The sequence below is a fragment of the Crocuta crocuta genome, unplaced genomic scaffold, assembly GCF_008692635.1.
Source record: "Crocuta crocuta isolate KB4526 unplaced genomic scaffold, BGI_CrCroc_1.0 scaffold301, whole genome shotgun sequence".
NCBI classification, from domain to species: domain Eukaryota; kingdom Metazoa; phylum Chordata; class Mammalia; order Carnivora; family Hyaenidae; genus Crocuta; species Crocuta crocuta.
In genome coordinates, this window is record NW_027527544.1 from 1412783 (window position 1) to 1431952 (window position 19170).

The 19170-nt window shown below is 39.6% G+C and overlaps 1 protein-coding gene across 1 annotated transcript in view; it reads right to left on the reverse strand.

Moving 5' to 3' along the window:
- SRPX (sushi repeat containing protein X-linked) overlaps positions 1-19170 on the reverse strand; it is a 62716-nt gene that overhangs the window by 4969 nt on the left and 38577 nt on the right. The window contains 1 exon segment of the mRNA XM_077765139.1: positions 6567-6688. Within this exon segment, the coding sequence (XP_077621265.1) occupies positions 6567-6688 (122 nt within the window).

The window sequence follows — 19170 nt, forward strand, 5'->3', positions numbered from 1 at the left end:
TCTCCCGCTCTCTGACCATCCCCTGCTTGTGTTCTCTCTCTCATTCAAAATCAATAAACTTAAAAAAAAAATGTGTAGTAGAATTAGCCTGTGAAGCTATGTGGCCCTTGACTTTTTATTTGTTGGGAGTTCTTTGATTACAGACTCAATTTCCTTGCTGGTAATCAATCAATCAGTCTGTTCAAGTTTTCTGTTTCTTCCTGTTTATCCAATTTGTTGGCATAATGTTCTAACTGTAGTTCTATGGGGTTGGTTGGTATTTCTCCTCTGTCATTTGTGATTTTCTTTGAGTCCATTCCTTTTTTCCTTGATAAGTCTGGCTGGAGGTTTAATTCATTTTTTCAAAAAACTAGCTCTGGGTTTCATTGATCTGTTCTAATATTCTTCTGGTCTCCTCTTTAATATGTCCTTCCTTCTACTGGTTTGGGGTTTTGTTTATTCTTTTTCTAGCCCCTTTAGGTATAGGGTTNCTTTTGCTGCATCCCAAAGGTTTTGAACCAGTGTGTTTTCATTTTGTTTCCATGTATATTTTTGTCTCTTTAATTTCCTGGTTGATGCATTCATTGTTTAGTAGCATGTTATTTAACCTCCACGTATTTGTGGTCTTTCCAAATTTTTTTTGTGTGTAGCTGGTTTCTAGTTTCCTAGCATTGTGGTCACAAAAGATGCATGGTAGGACTATGACCTTTCTGAATTTGCTGAGACTTGTTTTGTGACCTACTGTGACTAGCACCCTATTTTTTATATAATACTTTGTGTTAGTTCTCTAGAAAAAAAATCCATTTATTAACAATACCCTGAGACCGAACAAATGAAAATATTTCAGATTTTTTCCTTACAAGTTTTAGTATAAACAACCTAACCTTACACCACTTCAACCAGAAAAGGAACAAGGGAAGCCCTAAATAGATGAAAGGAAATAATGTTCATAGTCAAAATAAATACAAAGGATTAAAGGACAGGAAAGATGAAAGAAGAGCTTGCTTTCTGAAAAAAAAATTAACAATATTGATAAACCTTTTGCTAGACTCCGAAAAAAAGAGGGCTCAAATAAATAGAAATGCAAGAGGAGATTGATAGCACAGGAATACAGAAAATCATAGACTACTATGAAAAATTAGACAATCTAGAAAAAATGTATAAAATCCTAGAAACCTACAACCTTCCCAAACTGAACCCTGAAGAAATAGCAAATCTGAACACACCAATTTCTAAGTGAGGAGATTGAATCCATAATCAAAAAACCTCCCACCAAACCTAAGATCTCGTTCATACAGCTTCACTGGTGAATTATACCAAACATTCAAAGATTAATAACAATCCTTCTCAAACTGTTCCTAAAAATAGAAGAGGAGGGTTCCACTCCCAAGCTAATTTTACGAGGCCAGCATTTCTGGGATACCAAAACCAGATGAAGACGCTACAAGACAGACAAGCCCAGTATCCCTAATGAACACAGATGAAAAAAATCCGCAATAAAACATTAGAAGGCTAAATGCAATAATACATTAAATGGATCATTCACCATGATCAAGTGATTATTTCAGGGATGCGAGGACGGTTCAGTATCTGTTACTCATTGTGATTCACATTTGCAAAATGAGTGATACAAATGATATGCTCATCAAAAGATGCAGAAAAAACATTTGCAAAATTCCATGTCATTTATAATGGCAACTCTCAACAAATTAAGTATAGAGGAAGCACACCTCAACATAATACAGGTCATATATGACAAGCCCACATCTAGCATCATACTTAATGCTGAAAAGCTGAAGGGTTTTCTAATAAGATCAGGAACAAGACCAGGATGCCCACTCTCACCATTTTCAACAGAGTATTAGAAATCCTACCCACAGAAATTAGGAAAGAAAAGTAAATGAAAGGTATCCAAATTAGAAAGTAGTATTAAACTGTCACTCTTTGCAGAGAACATCTTATATACAGGAATACAAAACCCTAAAGATTCCACCAAAAAACTGTTAGAATAAGTGAATTCAGTAATGCTGTAAGATATGAAACAAAGATACAAAAATCTTTGTTTGCATTTCTTTAATAATGAAGTATCAGGAAGAAAATTAAGGAAACAATCACAATTGCATGAAAATGAGTGAAATGCCTAGGAATAAATTTAAGGAGGTGAAAAACCAGAACACTAAAATCTCCATGAAGAACACACACAAAATGGAAAGATAGTCTGTGTTCATGAATAGGAATATTGTTAAAGTGTCCATACTATCCAAAGGAATCTCTAGATTTAATGACATCCCTATCAAAATTCTATTTTTCACAGAAATAGGAAAAAGAAACCCTAAATTTTTATAGAAGCACAAAAGATACTAAATAGCCAAAACAATTTTGAGAAATAACAAACCAGGAGGTATGATGCTCCAGGATTTCAAACTATATTACAAAGCTACAGTAACCTAAACAGTATGATACTGGCATCAAATGAGCCACACAGATAAACAGAATAGAATAGGGCACCCAGAAATAAAGCCATCCATATATATGGTCAATTAATTTATGACAGAAAAGCCAAGAGTTTATAATGGGGAAAGGACAATTTGTTCAATCATTTTGGGAAAAATGGACAGCCAAATGCAAGAGAAGAAAAACGGGACCACTATCATACACTGCATACAAAAATAAACTAAACAAGGGGGAGAAGAAGGGCGGAAATGGTGGGGGAAAGGGAGAGAAGCAAACCATGAGAGACTTTTGAATGCTGACAAAAACTGAGGACTGATGGATGTGGGGGGAGGGGGGGATGGGCATGGAGGAGGACACTTGTGGGGATGAGCACTGAGTGTTATGTGGAAACTAATTTGACAATAAACTATTAAAAAAAAAATGGATTAAAGACTTGAATGTAAGACCTGAAACTATAAAACTCCTAGAAGAATAGATAATAAGTTCATCATCACTGTAATGATTTTTTTTTTGGATTTGACACCAAAATTTAAGGCAACAAAGGCAAAAATAAACTAGCGGGAATACATCAAATAAAACAGTTTCTGTATAGCCAAGTAAATTATCAACAAAATGAAAACAACCTACTAAATTGGAGAAAATGTTTGCAACTCATATCTAATAAGAGGTTAATATCCAAAATATATGAAGAACTCCTACAACTCAGTAGCAATACAACAAAACTTTTAAATGGGCAGAAGAACTGCATAGACATTTTTCCAAAGAAGACATAAAGATGGCCATCAGATACACAAAAAGATGCTCAACATCTAAATGGAAATCAACCTCACAGTGAAAATATCACATCACGCCTGTTAGAACAGCTATTATCAGGAAACACAAAAAGTAAGTATTGGTGAAGATATGGTGAAAAGGGAACATTGTGCACTGTTGGTGACAACGTNTTCAATAGCCAAGAGATGGAAACAACCTAAGAGTCCATTGATGGATGAATGGATAAAGAAAATATGGTACCCACACACACTAGAATATTATTCAGCTATAAGAAAGAATGAAATATTGCCATTTGTGACAATATGGATGCATCTTATGGACATTATCCTAAGTGAAATAAATCAGAGGACAAATACCATATTGTGTCACTTATATGCAGAATGTTAAACAACACATAAGAAAATAAAACCCTCATAGATACAAAGACCTATTAGTGGTTGCCAGAGGCAGGGGCTTAGGGGTGGGTAGAATGTTTGAAGTGGGTCAAAGGGTAGAAACTTATAGATCTAAAATAAATCATGGGTCTTAATGAGGGTTGCTGGAAGGGAAGTGGGTGGGGGATGGGCTAAATGGGTGACAGCCCTTATAAGAGGAGGGTACTTGTTGGGATGAGCACTGGATGTTGTATGTAAGTGATGAAGGAAAAAAATAAGCTCTGACTTAAGGTTTAATAAATTATTTAAAATCTTCGAGTTCATGAAAAATTAAGTCATGGGGATTACGTGGTGGCTATAGTTAATAATACTATATTACATATGTGAAAGTAGTTAATATTAAATCTTAAAATTTCCCTTCAGAGGGAAAAAATGTACGTATGGTGACTGATGTTAAATACACTTAGCATGATGATCATTTTGCAATATATACAAATACTGAATCATTAGGTTGTATACTTTAATAGTGTTAATTATAACTCAAAAATAACACGGATATAAAAATCATGGCATTCTTGGTCCCCATCACCCTGCAAGTGCTGGAAAGTTAGTCTAGGAAACATGAATTTGCCCCTACCTTCATCTCTAAAACCACGGGAGAGCAAGGCAGCCAGGTATCATGGCCTCAGTGCTATTTGAAAATAGTATTCTAACCAGACAGGAGAATTTTTAGATTCTCCAGGCATTCTGCACCTCTTTTTCTTTCACGCTTCCCATTCTTTGCCCCAATTGGCTCTTTTCATCCACACTACACTCTGGGGTGGCATTCAAAGGGAAAAGATAAAACATCCATCTGCAAAGCCTCTTCTTCCTCACTGATAGGTCTGATAAAGGGGACCTGTAGCCTGACACTGAGTCCCTTAGACAATGCACATGATGGCTCATCTCTGTGTGACATCTACCCGGACTACCTTCTGGCAACACAGTGATGACTGACCCTCTTTTTACAGGCTGCTTTGCAAAATTTCCATTTCAAAGCTGCGAAGCTTTTGGTGAGATGCTAGGCCAGTGGCTCTCACAGTGAGATCCTTGGACCTGCGGCTTCAACAACATGGGACCAGGAATGTGCTAGAAATGCAGATTTTCAGGCCCCATCCTAGACCTACCGAATCACATGCTCTGGGGGTGGGGAACCGCATTCTATGTTGTTACAATGCGTCAGGGGATTCTGGGGCAGGTTAAAGTTTAGAACCACTGTATAATTCACGTATGCAACTTCTTTGTTGCTCAAATCATCCTCAGCCTGCAGAGGTCTAGAGTAGCCCCAACATATACAACCTGAAAGAGCTTTTTTCTCGAATTGTATTTTTCTGTTCTTCAAACTGCAACAGTTTACAATCACATCAACCTTTTATCAAGATTCCCTCTCTGTCGATCTGCAATCCAAAGAGAAAAGTGTGGCAAATTCTGTGGTGGGCTTTTAAAAAAAACCTTTAACACAGGTATGAGCAGGTAGTTCTAAATTACCAACAGCTTTGAACACCTACTTTGGGAATTTTTGTTCTACACTGTCAGATGTCAACATAATCTCGAGTTGTNAATATAACTGTAAATAAACTCTTAGAGGCCACTCTCACTCCTGGAAGAAGTAAACCTGTTTCAGTTTAGAGTCATTGCCTCCACTCACTTCCAACACGGGGCCGGCCCCGTTGTGGCCATCTGGCACTGACCTCAAAGTGTTACACTCTAGAGAGGTGCTAGCGAACGTATCAAGTATATGCTTATGAGTTTACCTATTCTTCTCTCTCTTCCAGGCAGCTAAAAATAATTCAGGTATCCTCATTTCTTTTTCCATCCCTCACCCTCTGAGTTTTTTTTACCTTAGTATGGTATGGATGGGGGGCACTCTTTTTGGGTGGAGAAGTATAAACCTGAGATGGGGTGGGAGTCAAAAGGCAGATGGAAAATACGCAGATTCAAGAATCTATTGTGTCAACCTATAATATCACTGGCTAAAGACATAGTTCTAGAATATGATCTCTCAAGGAATCTCTGCGAGCCTTTGAACATCTGTGATGGGGCTCATCAAGTCCTCTTTCATTTTCTTCTTCCTGGGAATACAGAAAGACTGCATTTCCTAGCCTGCCTTGAAGTTCAATTGCAGTCATGTGCCGAGTTCTGGCCAGCGGACTTGCCGAGACCAAGTTCATGCTTCGAGCGTGAAAGAGTGGTGAGGTTTGTTTTTACTCTCCTGGCCCTTTGCAGACACCTGGAAGTCGTGTTCCAAATGCTGATGCGACAAGATGGTGGAGCCACCATCAGCCTGGGACCCTGAATATGAAGCGTAGCGATTATAGGCTCTAAACAAATCACCCTCTCTTGAACTGTGTGAGAAAAAAGATGGGTGAGGAAGCAAGATTCTGAGTTTTGTTTAGCCCAATTATCCTTTTCACAGGGGTCAAGAGATGCACGTAAAAATTTGAGACTGTTCTGAAATTACCTTTGGCTGTTGAATTCTGCTTTTTTTTAATGCACCATTACACAGAGCCTGAGCACCATGATTCTAGCTTTATAAGTATTACCAAAATAAAGTACAGCTGTTAAAATGGGGGGTCTGGACAAGTGCCCTGGAAAGGCTAATTGGATGCCTGCTTTCCTAATAACACAAAGGACTGCACAGTCCTTTATTTAGGAAGAGCCTAAATAAAGCTAGCCCACCCCCACCAAGCAGAAAGAAAACCAAAACAAAGACACAGCAAAGACACCCGGTTAAAAGAGACCAGAGAACACTGGAAATTCCCCACGACATATCTATTTGGACAAGCAGCACCATGCCAATTAGCATGGTTATAGAACTCTCAGATTAAAAGCAATTATACACTGGAGGTTACTTGGAGTCAATACTGAATAGCAAGAGATCAGAGGACCTGATCTAAAAAAGTACTCTCATAGGGGATACCATGTAAGAAGAGGACTTCCGCCTACCTGAGCTGCAGAGCTAGGGCTGGAGGCATAATCTTTGCTCCTATCCTGCCGATGAGGGTCGGGAACACACCTACCAGCTCCACCACGGTGATGTGTCGAAGATCCAGGCCACACTGTCCTGGCTGGGGGGGAAAAAAAAAAAAACCAGCAGGAGAGGCATGAGCAAACTCAAGAAAGAGACTCCCATGTCCAACTAACGACTGACAGAACCAGCACTGTTCTGTCTGGGGAAGTTGATTTGCCTACTCCAGTGGCCTTGAACACAGGTGAGAAAATGGGGTTCAATTAGTGTTATAAAACCTAAATACCCCCCTGGAGAAATCACTCAGAAATGGTTTGGCAAGAAGATTTTGAAAACGGAAGCAAGATGGCAGCCTCTGGATTTCCAGGTGGGGTGTGACTTTGCATGAGCCTGACATCACAGNACAGTAAGAAAACACACAGTACTGAAAGGTTTCACTCTTCATCTGATGCCCTAGTTTTTTACATCTAGTGACCTGATTTTTATGCCTGCTGCTCATAGGCCACCCTTAGATCACCGTATTCTAGAGGTGGAGGGTAGAGGGATGGGGGCTTGCATTCCTGGGTCCCAAGGGACCATAACAATTGGAGAGACGGGTACTGGTGAGCCACACCTCCTACAGCACAGGACAGATGGCAGACTGAAAGACACCTGCGGCCTTTCTGAGAAAAAAAAAAATCATCTGCTTGCCCAGGAGGTTTGGCCTGAGGGGCAGGCTTCTGGTTTGGTATATGTCTAAGGGCCTACAGAGGTACTCTCAGGGAGTGGACACTAGCAGATGCAGTCTTTGTGCTCTCCCTCTGCCTCATTCCACCTCACTGGTATCTTCCAGAAAGGAGCTTATTCCCTTGTCTAATAACCTGACTTTTATGGCTGCTGCCAGGTCACACCTCTATAACACCCAGCTGTGGTGTCCAGCGAGGCCTACACGAGCAGCCCCACAGGACCACAGCCAAAGGAGAGAGAGTGGTTACACAGCCAGCACCCTCAGGGTACAGCAAGAGGTAACAGATCTAGGAGCTCAGTCATCCGGTGGGAGAGGCCTGTTAGTTTATCATCATAGCTGCAGCCTGAAGGGTGGGCTTCCAGTTAAATACACCTCTAAGGGCAGACTGTCAACCTTCCCAGAGAACTTGGAGGGCAGGCCCTGTCTCTTCACGCTTTCCCTCTCCCACCCTCCAGAGCGACAGCATCTATTGGAGTGGAGCTCTGTTAAGTGTCCAGTGTGCCAGTTTTTAGGTCTGGTGCCCTGATTTTTGTGACTGCTACTTTCAGGATGCCCCTTGATGGCCTGGCTCTGGTGGCTGGGAAGGCCTGCATTCCTGGGTCCCAGGGAACTGTAACAATCCGTTCTTGGCAGGCTGTCACCCCCAGGGCAGTAGACTGAAGTACAACCTCAGGATTTCTGTGAAAGAAGCCTTTTTTGTTCTGGATCTTTGGCTAAAGGGACAGGTTCAGGTTTGGCACACATCTAGAGCCCTCAAGAGATGCCCTAGAACACAGGCCAGCAGACACCATCTTTGCTTGCTCTCTCTGGAGGTTTTCTCTGCTATGCCCAGGCAGGGGAACTAACTCATTGCCCCACCCAGTATGGATGAAGGCTCACAGCCAATCCCGAACAGAAGGACTGCTGGGGAAAATTTGAGAGTTGCCCTAAGTGAAGCCTCCCAGTCCTGCCCAGGCAGGAGTATGAGTCACAGCCCCACCAGCTATGGAGTATGGCTTCCACCCCCATCTAATAGGGAAGATCGGTAAGAATGCCAGGACGCTACATAACCCAGCAACTCCAGAGCTGGGGGGGGGGGGGGATGGGCAGAGCTGATTGTACCCCCAAACACACACAGGAGCCCTGTTCAGCCAATGGAGCTTGAAGCTTGGGTCGGCTTGAGTCAAGACCAAAACTAAAGACCATTAGTGGCCTCGGAGCTGTTGCTCCCATTGCATCCAAGCAGGGAAACTAGTGCATAGCCCACTAATTTGTAGCCCCACTTATTGCTGAATACAGCCTTCAGACTGCCCAACCAGGGAGCCTTACCGCAGCATAAGGGATGCTGCAGAGCCTGGTTAACAACCGTGCTTAGAGTGGCACTTGAACAGACCGCACTGCCCATGGCTTTCCGTGTCGGCAGAACAAAACTGGTAGCCCTCACCTGACTAGGATATTCAGTGCACACTCTTGCCTGATTCAGGTCCAAGCCCTGGGCTCTGTCCTGCTGCACCACCAGAACAGGGAAGCTAATTCATAGCTCCCCTACTGCCAAATATAGTATCCAGTCCTGACTGTCTAATAAGCCTGACCAGAGAGTCCAGGCAATGGCAAAGCCCATCCTACAGCTTCACTTGGACAAGGAACCAAGCCAGCAGGCTCATCCAGATATTCTCAGCAGTGGTGCACACACTCCACCCCCAACCATTGACCCTAGAACTGAAACAGTTGCCTTACTCCAAAATAGACCCTAATGACAGGCTCTACCTGCCCAAGGACATTATCAGCAGACATGTCCAAAAAACCAAAACTGTGCTTATTGTTGAGGAACGATCTCAGCCAGAGTGAACCTGCAAAGTCTGGAAGAAAACACTTACTTAAATGTATAGATACCAACATAAAGAATCAAGCATCATGAAAAACCACCAAGGGGGGAGGGTGGCGCCTGAGTGGCTCAGTTGGTTAGGCGTCCGACTTTGGCTCAGGTCATGATCTCACAGTCTGTGAGTTCCAGCCCCACGTTGGGCTCTGTGCTGACAGCTCAGAGCCTGGAGCCTGCTTCAGATTCTGTGTCCCCTCTTTCTGTCCCTCCCCTGCTCACACTCTGTCTCTTTCAAAACAAAACAAAACACCAGGGGCGCCTGGGTGACTCAGTCAGTTGAGCGTCAGATTTGGGCTCAGGTCATGATCTCATGGTTGGTGGGTTCAAGCCCCGCATCGGGCTTTGTGCTGGCAGCTAGCTCAGAGCCTGGAGCCTGTTTCAGATTCTGTGTCTCCCTCTCTCTCTGGCCCTCCACTGCTCATGCTGTCTCTGTCTCTGTCTCTCTCTCTCATAAATTAAAAAAGAAACAAAAACAAAAAACACCAAAGGAAACCAACACCACCAAAGGGAACTAATAAAACTCTAATAACTGATCCTAAGGAAATGGAAATCTATGAACTGTCAGAGAATTCAGAATAATTAAAGTGTCGCGAGCTACAAGAATATATGGACAACTGAACAAAATTAGGACAGCAATGCATGACTAAGGTAAGAATTCAACAAAGAAATGGAAACAATGAAATCCTAGAGTTAAAAAAATACAGTAACAGGGCGCCTGGGTGGCTTAGTCGGTTAAGCGTCCGACTTTCGCTTAGGTCATGATCTCGCGGTTCGTGGGTTTGAGCCACGCATCGGGCTCTGTGCTGACTGCCAGCTCAGAGCCTGGCGCCTGTTTCAGTCTGTGACTCCCTCTCTCTCTGACCCTCCCCTGCTCACGCTGTCTCTCTCTCTCTCTCCTAGAAATAAAACAAAACAAAAAAAAATACAGTAACAACTGAAAAATTCCACAGACAGCTTCAAAAGCAGTCTTGGCCATGCAAAAGGGAAAAAAAATCAGTGGCCTTGCAGATGTGACATTTGAAATTATTCTTGGAGAGGAGAAAAAAGAAAAAAAAAGAATGAAAAAGAAGGAAGAAAGTCTGCAGGACTTGTGGGACAGAATGGAAAGTACTTTCTTAACAATAATTACCAGAAGACATCAAAGATACACAAAAAAGACATCAGGGAAGGACAAAAACAAAACAACTAAAAAAATGAACAAAATAGTGCTAGAAAGTACTTTCTTATCAATAGTTACTTTAAATATAAACAAATTCTCCAATCAAATGATAAAGAATGGCTGAATGGATTTTTTAAAAAATAGATCCAGCTATATCCAGCCTACAAGAGACTCATGTTAGCCTTAAAGACACACAGACTCAGAGTATGTGAATTAATAAAGGATATTTTAAGTAAATGTAACAAAAAAGTAGAAGTAGCTATACTTTTATCATACAAAATAGGCTTTAATCTAAAAATGGTATAGAGACAAAGCTATTATAGAATGATAAAAGGATCAATACTGCAAGAAGATATAAAAATTGAAAATATTTATGTGCCCACCATCAGAGCACCTAAATACATAAAGCAAAACCTAAGAGCTAAAAGGACAAATAAACAGCAATACAATAATGGTTGGGGACTTTAATATCCCTCTTTCAACAATGGAGAGATCATTTGTTCTCCAAAGATAATAAGGAAACAATGGATTTGAATAATACTACAGACCAAACAAACCTAAATGACATGGGTGCTTGGCTGGCTCAGTGGTTGAGCATCTAACTCTCAATTTCAGCTCAGGTCATGATCTCATGGTTTGTGAGATTGAGCCACACTTTGGGTTCTGCACTGTCAGAATGAAGCCTGCTTGGGATTCTCTCTCTCTCTCCCTCTGTCCTTCCCCTGCTTGTGTTCTCTCTCTCAAACATTAGAAAACATAAATGACATGTACAGAGCATTCTATTTGAGAACAGCAGAATACACATTCTTCAACAACTTATGGAACATCTTCTAGGATAGACCACATATTAGGCCACAAAACAAGAATAAAATCCTACCTAGTATCTTCTCTGCATATAATATGAAAATAGAAACACACAAATACATGGAAATCAAACACTTCCCTGAATAGCCACTGTATTGAATAAGAAAGGGAGTATAAAAAAAGTATCTTGAGACAAATGAGAATGGAAACACAACATACCAAAGCATATGGAATATAGCAAAAGCAGTTCCAAGAGGGAAATTCATAGCAATAAAAGCCTATATTAAGTGAGAATTTTCCCAAATAAACAACATAAGAAACTAGAAAAACAAGTAGAGCCAAAAGTTAGAAGGAATGAAATAATAAGGATTAGAGCAGAAATAAATATAACAGAAAAACAGAAAAAATTAACCAAACTGAGAGTTGGTTCTTTGAAAGATTAACAGGATTGACATACCTTAACCTAATTAACCAAGGAAAAAATGGATCAAAATCAACAAAACTATAAATGAAAAAGATATTAAATCTGATACCATGGAAACAGGCTACTATGAACAAGTACATGCCAAAAACTGGACAATCTAGAAGAAATGGAAATCTTAGAAACATACAAACTACCAACACTCATCAAGAAAAAGTAAAAAAAAAAAATGTGGATAGTCCAATTACTAGTAAGGAGATTGAATTAGTAATCAGAAACCTCACAACAAAGAAATGCCCAGGACATGATGACTTCGCTGGTTTATTTTACCAAACATTTAAAGAAGAATTAAAACCAATCCTTCTCAAACTCTTCCAAAAAATTGAAAAGGAGGGAATACTTCCAAATTCATTTTATGAGGCCACCTTTACCCTGGATACCAAAGCCAGAAAAAGTTACTACTGGAAAACTACAGACCCAAGTCCCTGATGAATACAGACTCAAACATTTTCAGTAAAATACTAGCAAGCCAAATTAAGCAGCACATTGAAAGAATAATTCACCATGATCAAGTGGGATTTATTCCTGAGATGCAAGAATTTTCAACATATACCAATCAACCAATGTGATGCATCAGATTAAAAGAAGAAAGTCAATAGATGCAGAAAAAGGACTGGATAAAATCTGACATCCACTCATGATAAAAACTCTTAACAAATTAGGTATATAATGAATGCACCTCAACATACTAAAGGCCATATATAATAAGCCCAAAGCTGATTACATACCAAATGGTTAATTGTTGAAAGCTTTTTTCCGGATATCACAAAGAAAACGAAGGTGCCCCTTCTATTCAACTATACTATTTTTTTTTTTTCCAACTATACTATTCTATTCAACTGGTACAAGAAGACCTTACTAGAGCAATCAGGAAATAGAAAGAAAGAAAAGGCATCAAAGTTGGAAAGGAAGTAAAATTTTCTCTACTTGCAGGTGACATGACCTTATATATAAGAAATTCTAAAGACTCCACCAGAAAAATGTTAGATATAATCAATATATTCAATAAAGTTATAATATGGAAAATCAACTTACAAAATTAGCATTTCCATAAACTAACAATGAATTATCTGAAAAAGAACTAAAACAATCCCATTTACAATAGCATCAAAAATGGTAAAACATGAAGGAATAAACAACTGAGGAGGTGAAAGATCTCTACTCAGAACTACAAGGCATTGATAAAAGAAATAAAACACAATTAAGTGAAAAGGTATTTTGTTTTCATAGATTGAAAGAATTAATATTGTTTAAATGTGCATACTGCCAAAAGACATCTATAGATTCAATGTAACCAGTATCAAAATTGCATTGGCATTTTTTTAACAGAAGTAGGAAAAAATCCTAAAATTTATATAGAACCACAAAAGACCCCAAATATCCAAAGCAATCCTGCTAAAAAGGAACAAAATGGGAAGTATTACACTTCGTGACTTCAAGTTATACTACAAAGCAGCTGCAGAATCACAACAGGATGGTTCTGCTATAAAAACATACACATAGATCAATGAAACAGACTCAAGAGCCCAGAAGTAAACCCAAGTATAAACAGTCAACTGATATTTGACAAGGGATGCAAGAATACTCAGTGGAGAAAAGACAGTCTCATCAATAAATAGTGCTGGGGAAAAGTGAATATTCACATGTAAGGGAATGAAATTAGACCTGTATCTTATACCACTTGCAAAAAATAACGTGGCACAGACTAAAGACTTACACGTTAGACCTGAAACCATGAAATTCCTAGAAAGAAAATTAAGTAAAAAGCTCCTTGACATGGGTCTTGGCATCGAGTTTTTGGATATGCACTTAAAGCACAAGCAACAGAATAAAAAACAAGTAGGACTTCATCAGACTAAAAAGCTTCTGCACACTTATGGAAACAATAAAAAAGGGAAAAGACAACCTACAGACTGGGAAAAATATTTGAAAGCCATATATCTAAGGGGTTACAATCCAAAATATATAAAGAACTCCTACTACACAGGGCACCTGGGTGGCTCAGTCAGTTAAGCGACTGACTTTAGCTCAGCTCATGATCTCGTGGTTCGTGAATTTGAGCCTCACGTCAGGCTCTGTGCTGACAGCTCAGAGCCTGGAGCCTGCTTCAGATTCTGTCTCTCCCTCTCTCTCTGCCACTCTCTCTCTCTCTCTCATAAATAAACATTAAAGAAAAAAAGAACTCCTACAACTCAATAGCAAAACCACACCAAAACAACACAAAAACCCTACAAATAATCTCATTAAAAACGGGAAATATATGAATAAAGATTTCTCCAAAAAAGATACACAAGGGGTCAAAAGGTACATGGAAAGATGCTCAACATCAGAAATCATCAGGGAAGTGCAAATCCAAACCATAATGAGATATCCTCACTCCTGTTAGAATGTCTTCAGAAAAAAGATAAGAGATAATAAATCCTGGTATGATGTGGAGAAAAGGGAACCCTTGCGCACTGTTGGGACTATAAATTGGTGCAGTCGTCATGGAAAATAGTATGGAGAGTACCCCCAAAATTGAAAATAGAACCTCCATATGATACAGCAATTCTACTTCTAGACATTTATCCAAAGAAAACAAAAACACTGACTCCAAAGGTGTTCTTTGCGAAATTATTCACAGTAGCCAAGATATAGAAACCACCTCAGTGTCCCTTGGAGGATAAATGGAGAAAGAAAATGGGAGATACACACACAATGAAAGATTATTCTGTCAAAAAGAATGAAACCTTGCCATTTGCAACACCATGAATAGACCCTGAGGGCATGATCCTAAATAAAATATTGAAAGACAAATACTGTATGATCTGACTTCTATGTGAGATGCAAAAACAAAACCAAAAACAAAAAACCAAAACACCAAACCGATAGAAAAAGCTATCATCAACATCAAATTTGTGGTTACCCTGGGTGAGAGCTGAGGGGAGGGGAAATTGGAGAGAGGTGGTCAAAAAATGGAAATTTCCAGTTATAAGATAAATACATACTAGAGATGTAACCTGCAACATGAGTATAGTTAGTGCCTGCTGTACGATATATACGAAAGTTGGAAAACCTAAGTGTTCACATCACAAGGAAAAAAATTTTTCTTTCTTTGCTTTCCATTTTATTATTTATTTCATTTATATTGACAGAGAGAGCATGCATGAGCAGGGGAGAGGGAAGAGGGAAAGGGAGAGAGAGAGAAAGAGAGAGAGAGAGAGAGAGAGAGAATCTCTCAAGCAGGCTCCATGATCAGCACAGACCCAATGCGGGGCTGCATCCCACGTCCCTGGGATCATAACCTGAGCTGAAATCAAGAGTCAGGACACTCACCTGACTGAGCCACTCACACAACCCTCCATTTTTATTTATCCATGAGCCGATGGAGGCTAACTAAACTTATTGTGGTGGTCATTTCACAATATATGTAAGTCAAACCATTATGCTGTACACCCTAAACCATACAAAGATGTAGGTCAATTATATCTAAATATAACTAGGGGGAAAAGATCCAGAGAAAAGAGAATGTGACATTGGCATACAGCGGATTCTCAAGAAGTAAATTCAATAAAAAAGAAAAAACCTCAATGAAATAATGGAAATATGTAATTTGCCTGATAAGCAGTTCAAAGTAATGGTCATAAAGGTGCTTACTGAACTTGGGAGAAGAATGAACGAACATAGAGTTTCAACCCACAGCTATAAAATACAATGAAATATTAAAGAGAGGTCACAGTGCTAAAGAATACAATAAATGAACTGAAAGACACACCAGAGTGGTTCCAGAGCAGACTAGATGAAGAACGATCAGTTAGCTCACACACAAAGCAATGGAACACAATCACAGCAATAAAAACAAAAAAGAATGGAAATAGTGAAGATAGCTTAATTGACTTGTGGGACATTGAGAAACACTGGAGAAACATTCCCCTTGAGGGGGTCCCGGCAGGGGAAGAGAGACAGAAAGGGGCAGAAAACTTACTGATGAAGTAATGGCTAACAACTTCTTTAACCAGAGTAAGAGAGCAGGTATCTATCCAGATCCAGGAAGCACAGAAAGTCCAAATAAAAGAAACCCAAAGAGACCCACATATCAAGACACAGCATAAGTAAAAATTCAAATGTTAAACTCAAGGAGAGAATCTTAAGGCAGTAAAAGAAAAATAGCTTGTTACGTGCAAGGGGGCCCCCAAGAGCCCCCTTCAGATTTTTCAGCGGAAACTTTTCAGGACAGAGGGAGTGGCACAATGCATTCCAAGTGCTGAAGAAAAAACAAATCTCCAACCAAGAATACTCTACCCAGTAAAAGTTAGCATGCAGAATTGAAAGAGAGAGAAAGATTTTTACAGACAAGGAGAAGTGAAAGGAGTTCATCACCACTAAACCAGCCCAAAAACTGTTAAAGGAACTTCGTTGAGTTGACATGAAAGGGCACTAATTCATCACAAAAAAATTATGAAAGACTCACTGGCAAAAATAAATACATAGTAAAGGCAGTGGATTGATCATATAAAGCTAGTATCGACGTTAAAAGACATGAGTCCTAAAAATAACGTTAACTACAATAATTAGTTAAGGGATACACAAAATTAAAAGATGTGCATTATGATATTAAAAACATAAAATGAAGGAGAGAGAGAAGAAACACAGAGCTTTAGAATGCATTCAAACTTAAGTTCTAATCAACTTAAAATAGACTGTTACAAGTTATGTGTAAGCCTCATGGAAACCACAAAGCAAAAACCTATGGTAGAAATGTAATATAATGAGAAAGGAATCTAAGCACACTACTAAAGTCATCAAACTACAAATGAAAGAGCAAGAGATGAAGAAAGGAACACAGGTAGTGCAAAACAGCCAGAAATTTGGGGCGGCTGGGTGGGTCAGTCAGTTAAGCGTCCAGCTTTGGCTCAGGTCATGATCTCATGGGTTCGTGAGTTCGAGCTCCACATTGGGCTCTCTGCTGACAGGGCAGAGCCTACTTTAGATCCTCTGTCTCCATCTCTCTCTCTTCCCCTCCCCAACTCTGCTCTCACTCTCTCAAAAATAAACATGTAAAAAAACATAGCCATAAATTAAGAAAATGACAATAAGTACATATCTGTCGATAACAACTTTCAATGTAAATGTATTAAATTCTCCCATCAGAAGACCATATACATATATGTACAAAACAAACCAAAGGGCGCCTGGGTGGCTCAGTCAGTTAAGTGCCCAACTTTGGCTCAGGTCATGATCTCACAGTTTGTGAGTTTGAGCCCCGTGTCAGACTCTGTGCTGACAACTCAGAGCCTGGAGCCTGCTTCAGATTCTGTGCCTCCCTCTCTCATCTGCCCCTCCCCTACTTGTTCATTCTCTCTCTCTCTCTCTCTCTGTCAAAAATAAACATTTAAAAAATTAAAAAACAACCAAGACTCATATATACGCTTCCTACAAGAGACTCAATTCAGATGTAAGGATACACAGACTGAAAGTGAAGGGTTAAGAAAAGATATTCCATACAAATGGTAACCAAAACAGCTGGGGTAACTATACTTATATCAGACAAAACAGACTTTAAAACAAGGACTCTAATAAGAGACAAAGATGGCTACGATACAATGAACACAATGATAAAGAGATCAATCCAATAAAATGATACATTTATGAATCTTTATGGACACAACATAGAAGCAACTAAATATATAAACCAAATGTTAACAGACCTAGAGAGAAACATAAGTACAATAATAGGACACTTCTTCTTAATTTCTTAAGGATTTTTTTGTTTATCTATCTACCTACCTACCTACCTATTTTTGAGAGAGAGAGCGAGCGAGAGCGAGCGAGGGAGAGAGAGCGCGCGAGCATGTGCGCAAATGAGCACAGAAGCAGACACAGAATCGGAGGCTCCAGGCTCTGAGCTGTCAGCCCAGAACCCAACACGGGGCCCAAACCCACCAACCGTGAGATCATGACCTGAGCCAAAGTTGGACACTTAACCGACTGAGCCACCTGGGCGCCCCTGGTGACAGGACACTTTAATACTCCACTTACAACAATGCACAGATCATCCAGAGAGAAAATTAGTAAGGAACCACTGGCCTTAAACCACATGTTAGATCAGATGGACTTAACAGATTTTATATATATATAAAAGCAACAGAATACATTCTTGAATGTATTCTTGAATGATGAAGAAATAGAAAATCTAAAAAGACCTATTACTTACTAGTAAGGATAGTGAATTGGTAATCAAAAACCTCTCTACAAACAAAAGGCCAGGACCACACTGCTTCACTTGTGAATTCTCCCATTCAAAGAAAATACAAATCCTTCTCAAACTCTTCCAAAAAAAACAAAAAAACAAAAAAACAAAAAAACAAAAAAACCCCACAAAACATAAACCAGAAGAGCAAGTGTTCTGTATACAAGCTGTTTATACATTGTTTATAGATGCATTTCTGCCCAGAGCTGCACATATATAATCACATAGGCTTTACTGGCTTGTACTCCCTATCTGGCTTCAGGATCAGAACTGCCTCGTCTGTTCCTGATGCCAAGATGAGGAATTAACGTGCCTCATCTTCCTCCTTGAGCCAGACCAGGCTTGCCTCCTGGAATGGAGCAAGGAGGGAAGAGGAATATGCAGACACCCAGACTCCTAAAATTTTGAGACATGTTAAGAGAAACAGGAAAAGAAAAAAAAAAAAAAAAACCCAGCTCTCTCCGGACTGCACTTAGGCAAACTTAATGACTAACTATAAATCACACACAGATAGTATATATACTGCCCTGGCAGGAAGAGCTAGTTGGAAGTCTCACCTGAGGGAGGGAGCTTTGCCCAGGACCGTCATTTGGGACTCCAGCCAGGCTGTTCCCCATAGGGCTTCCCCAGCCAGAAGGTTGGATGCTGTAAGTACCTGATTTGATGTATCAGTAAAACCCTTCTTTGTTCTTCTCTATACCTCTCTCCATCTTTAAGTTTACTATAATTGTTTATTTCCTCACATTCCCTTTCCCTTATAATTAATAAATTCTTCCTCCACAAAACTGGAAGTGCAGCTATCATGAATTCCTATTATTTAAAACAGGAGGGAACACTTCTCAACTTATGAGGCTAGCATTTCCCTTATACCAAAATCAGATAAGGACACCATAAGAAAAAAAACTTACAGGCCAATATCCCTGATGAACACAGATTCAAAATCCCTCAAAACATTAGCAAACTTATTTCAACAACACATTAAAAATCATACGCCACCATCAAGTGGCATTTATTCCAGGGATGCAAAGATGGTTCAACGTCTAATCAGTGTGATGTAATATATAATGAAGGATGAAAATTATATGATCATCTCAGTAGATGCAGAGAAAACATTTGACAAAATTCAATATCTATTTAGGATAAAAGGTCTTGGCAAAGTGGTTATAGAGGAAACAAATCAAATAATAAATGCCATGTATGACAAGCCTATACTGAACATCATACTCAATGGTGAAAAGCTGAGAGCTTTTTCTCTAAGATCAAGAACAAGACAAGGATGCCCATTCTCCCCACTTTCATTCAACATCATATTCGAAGTCAT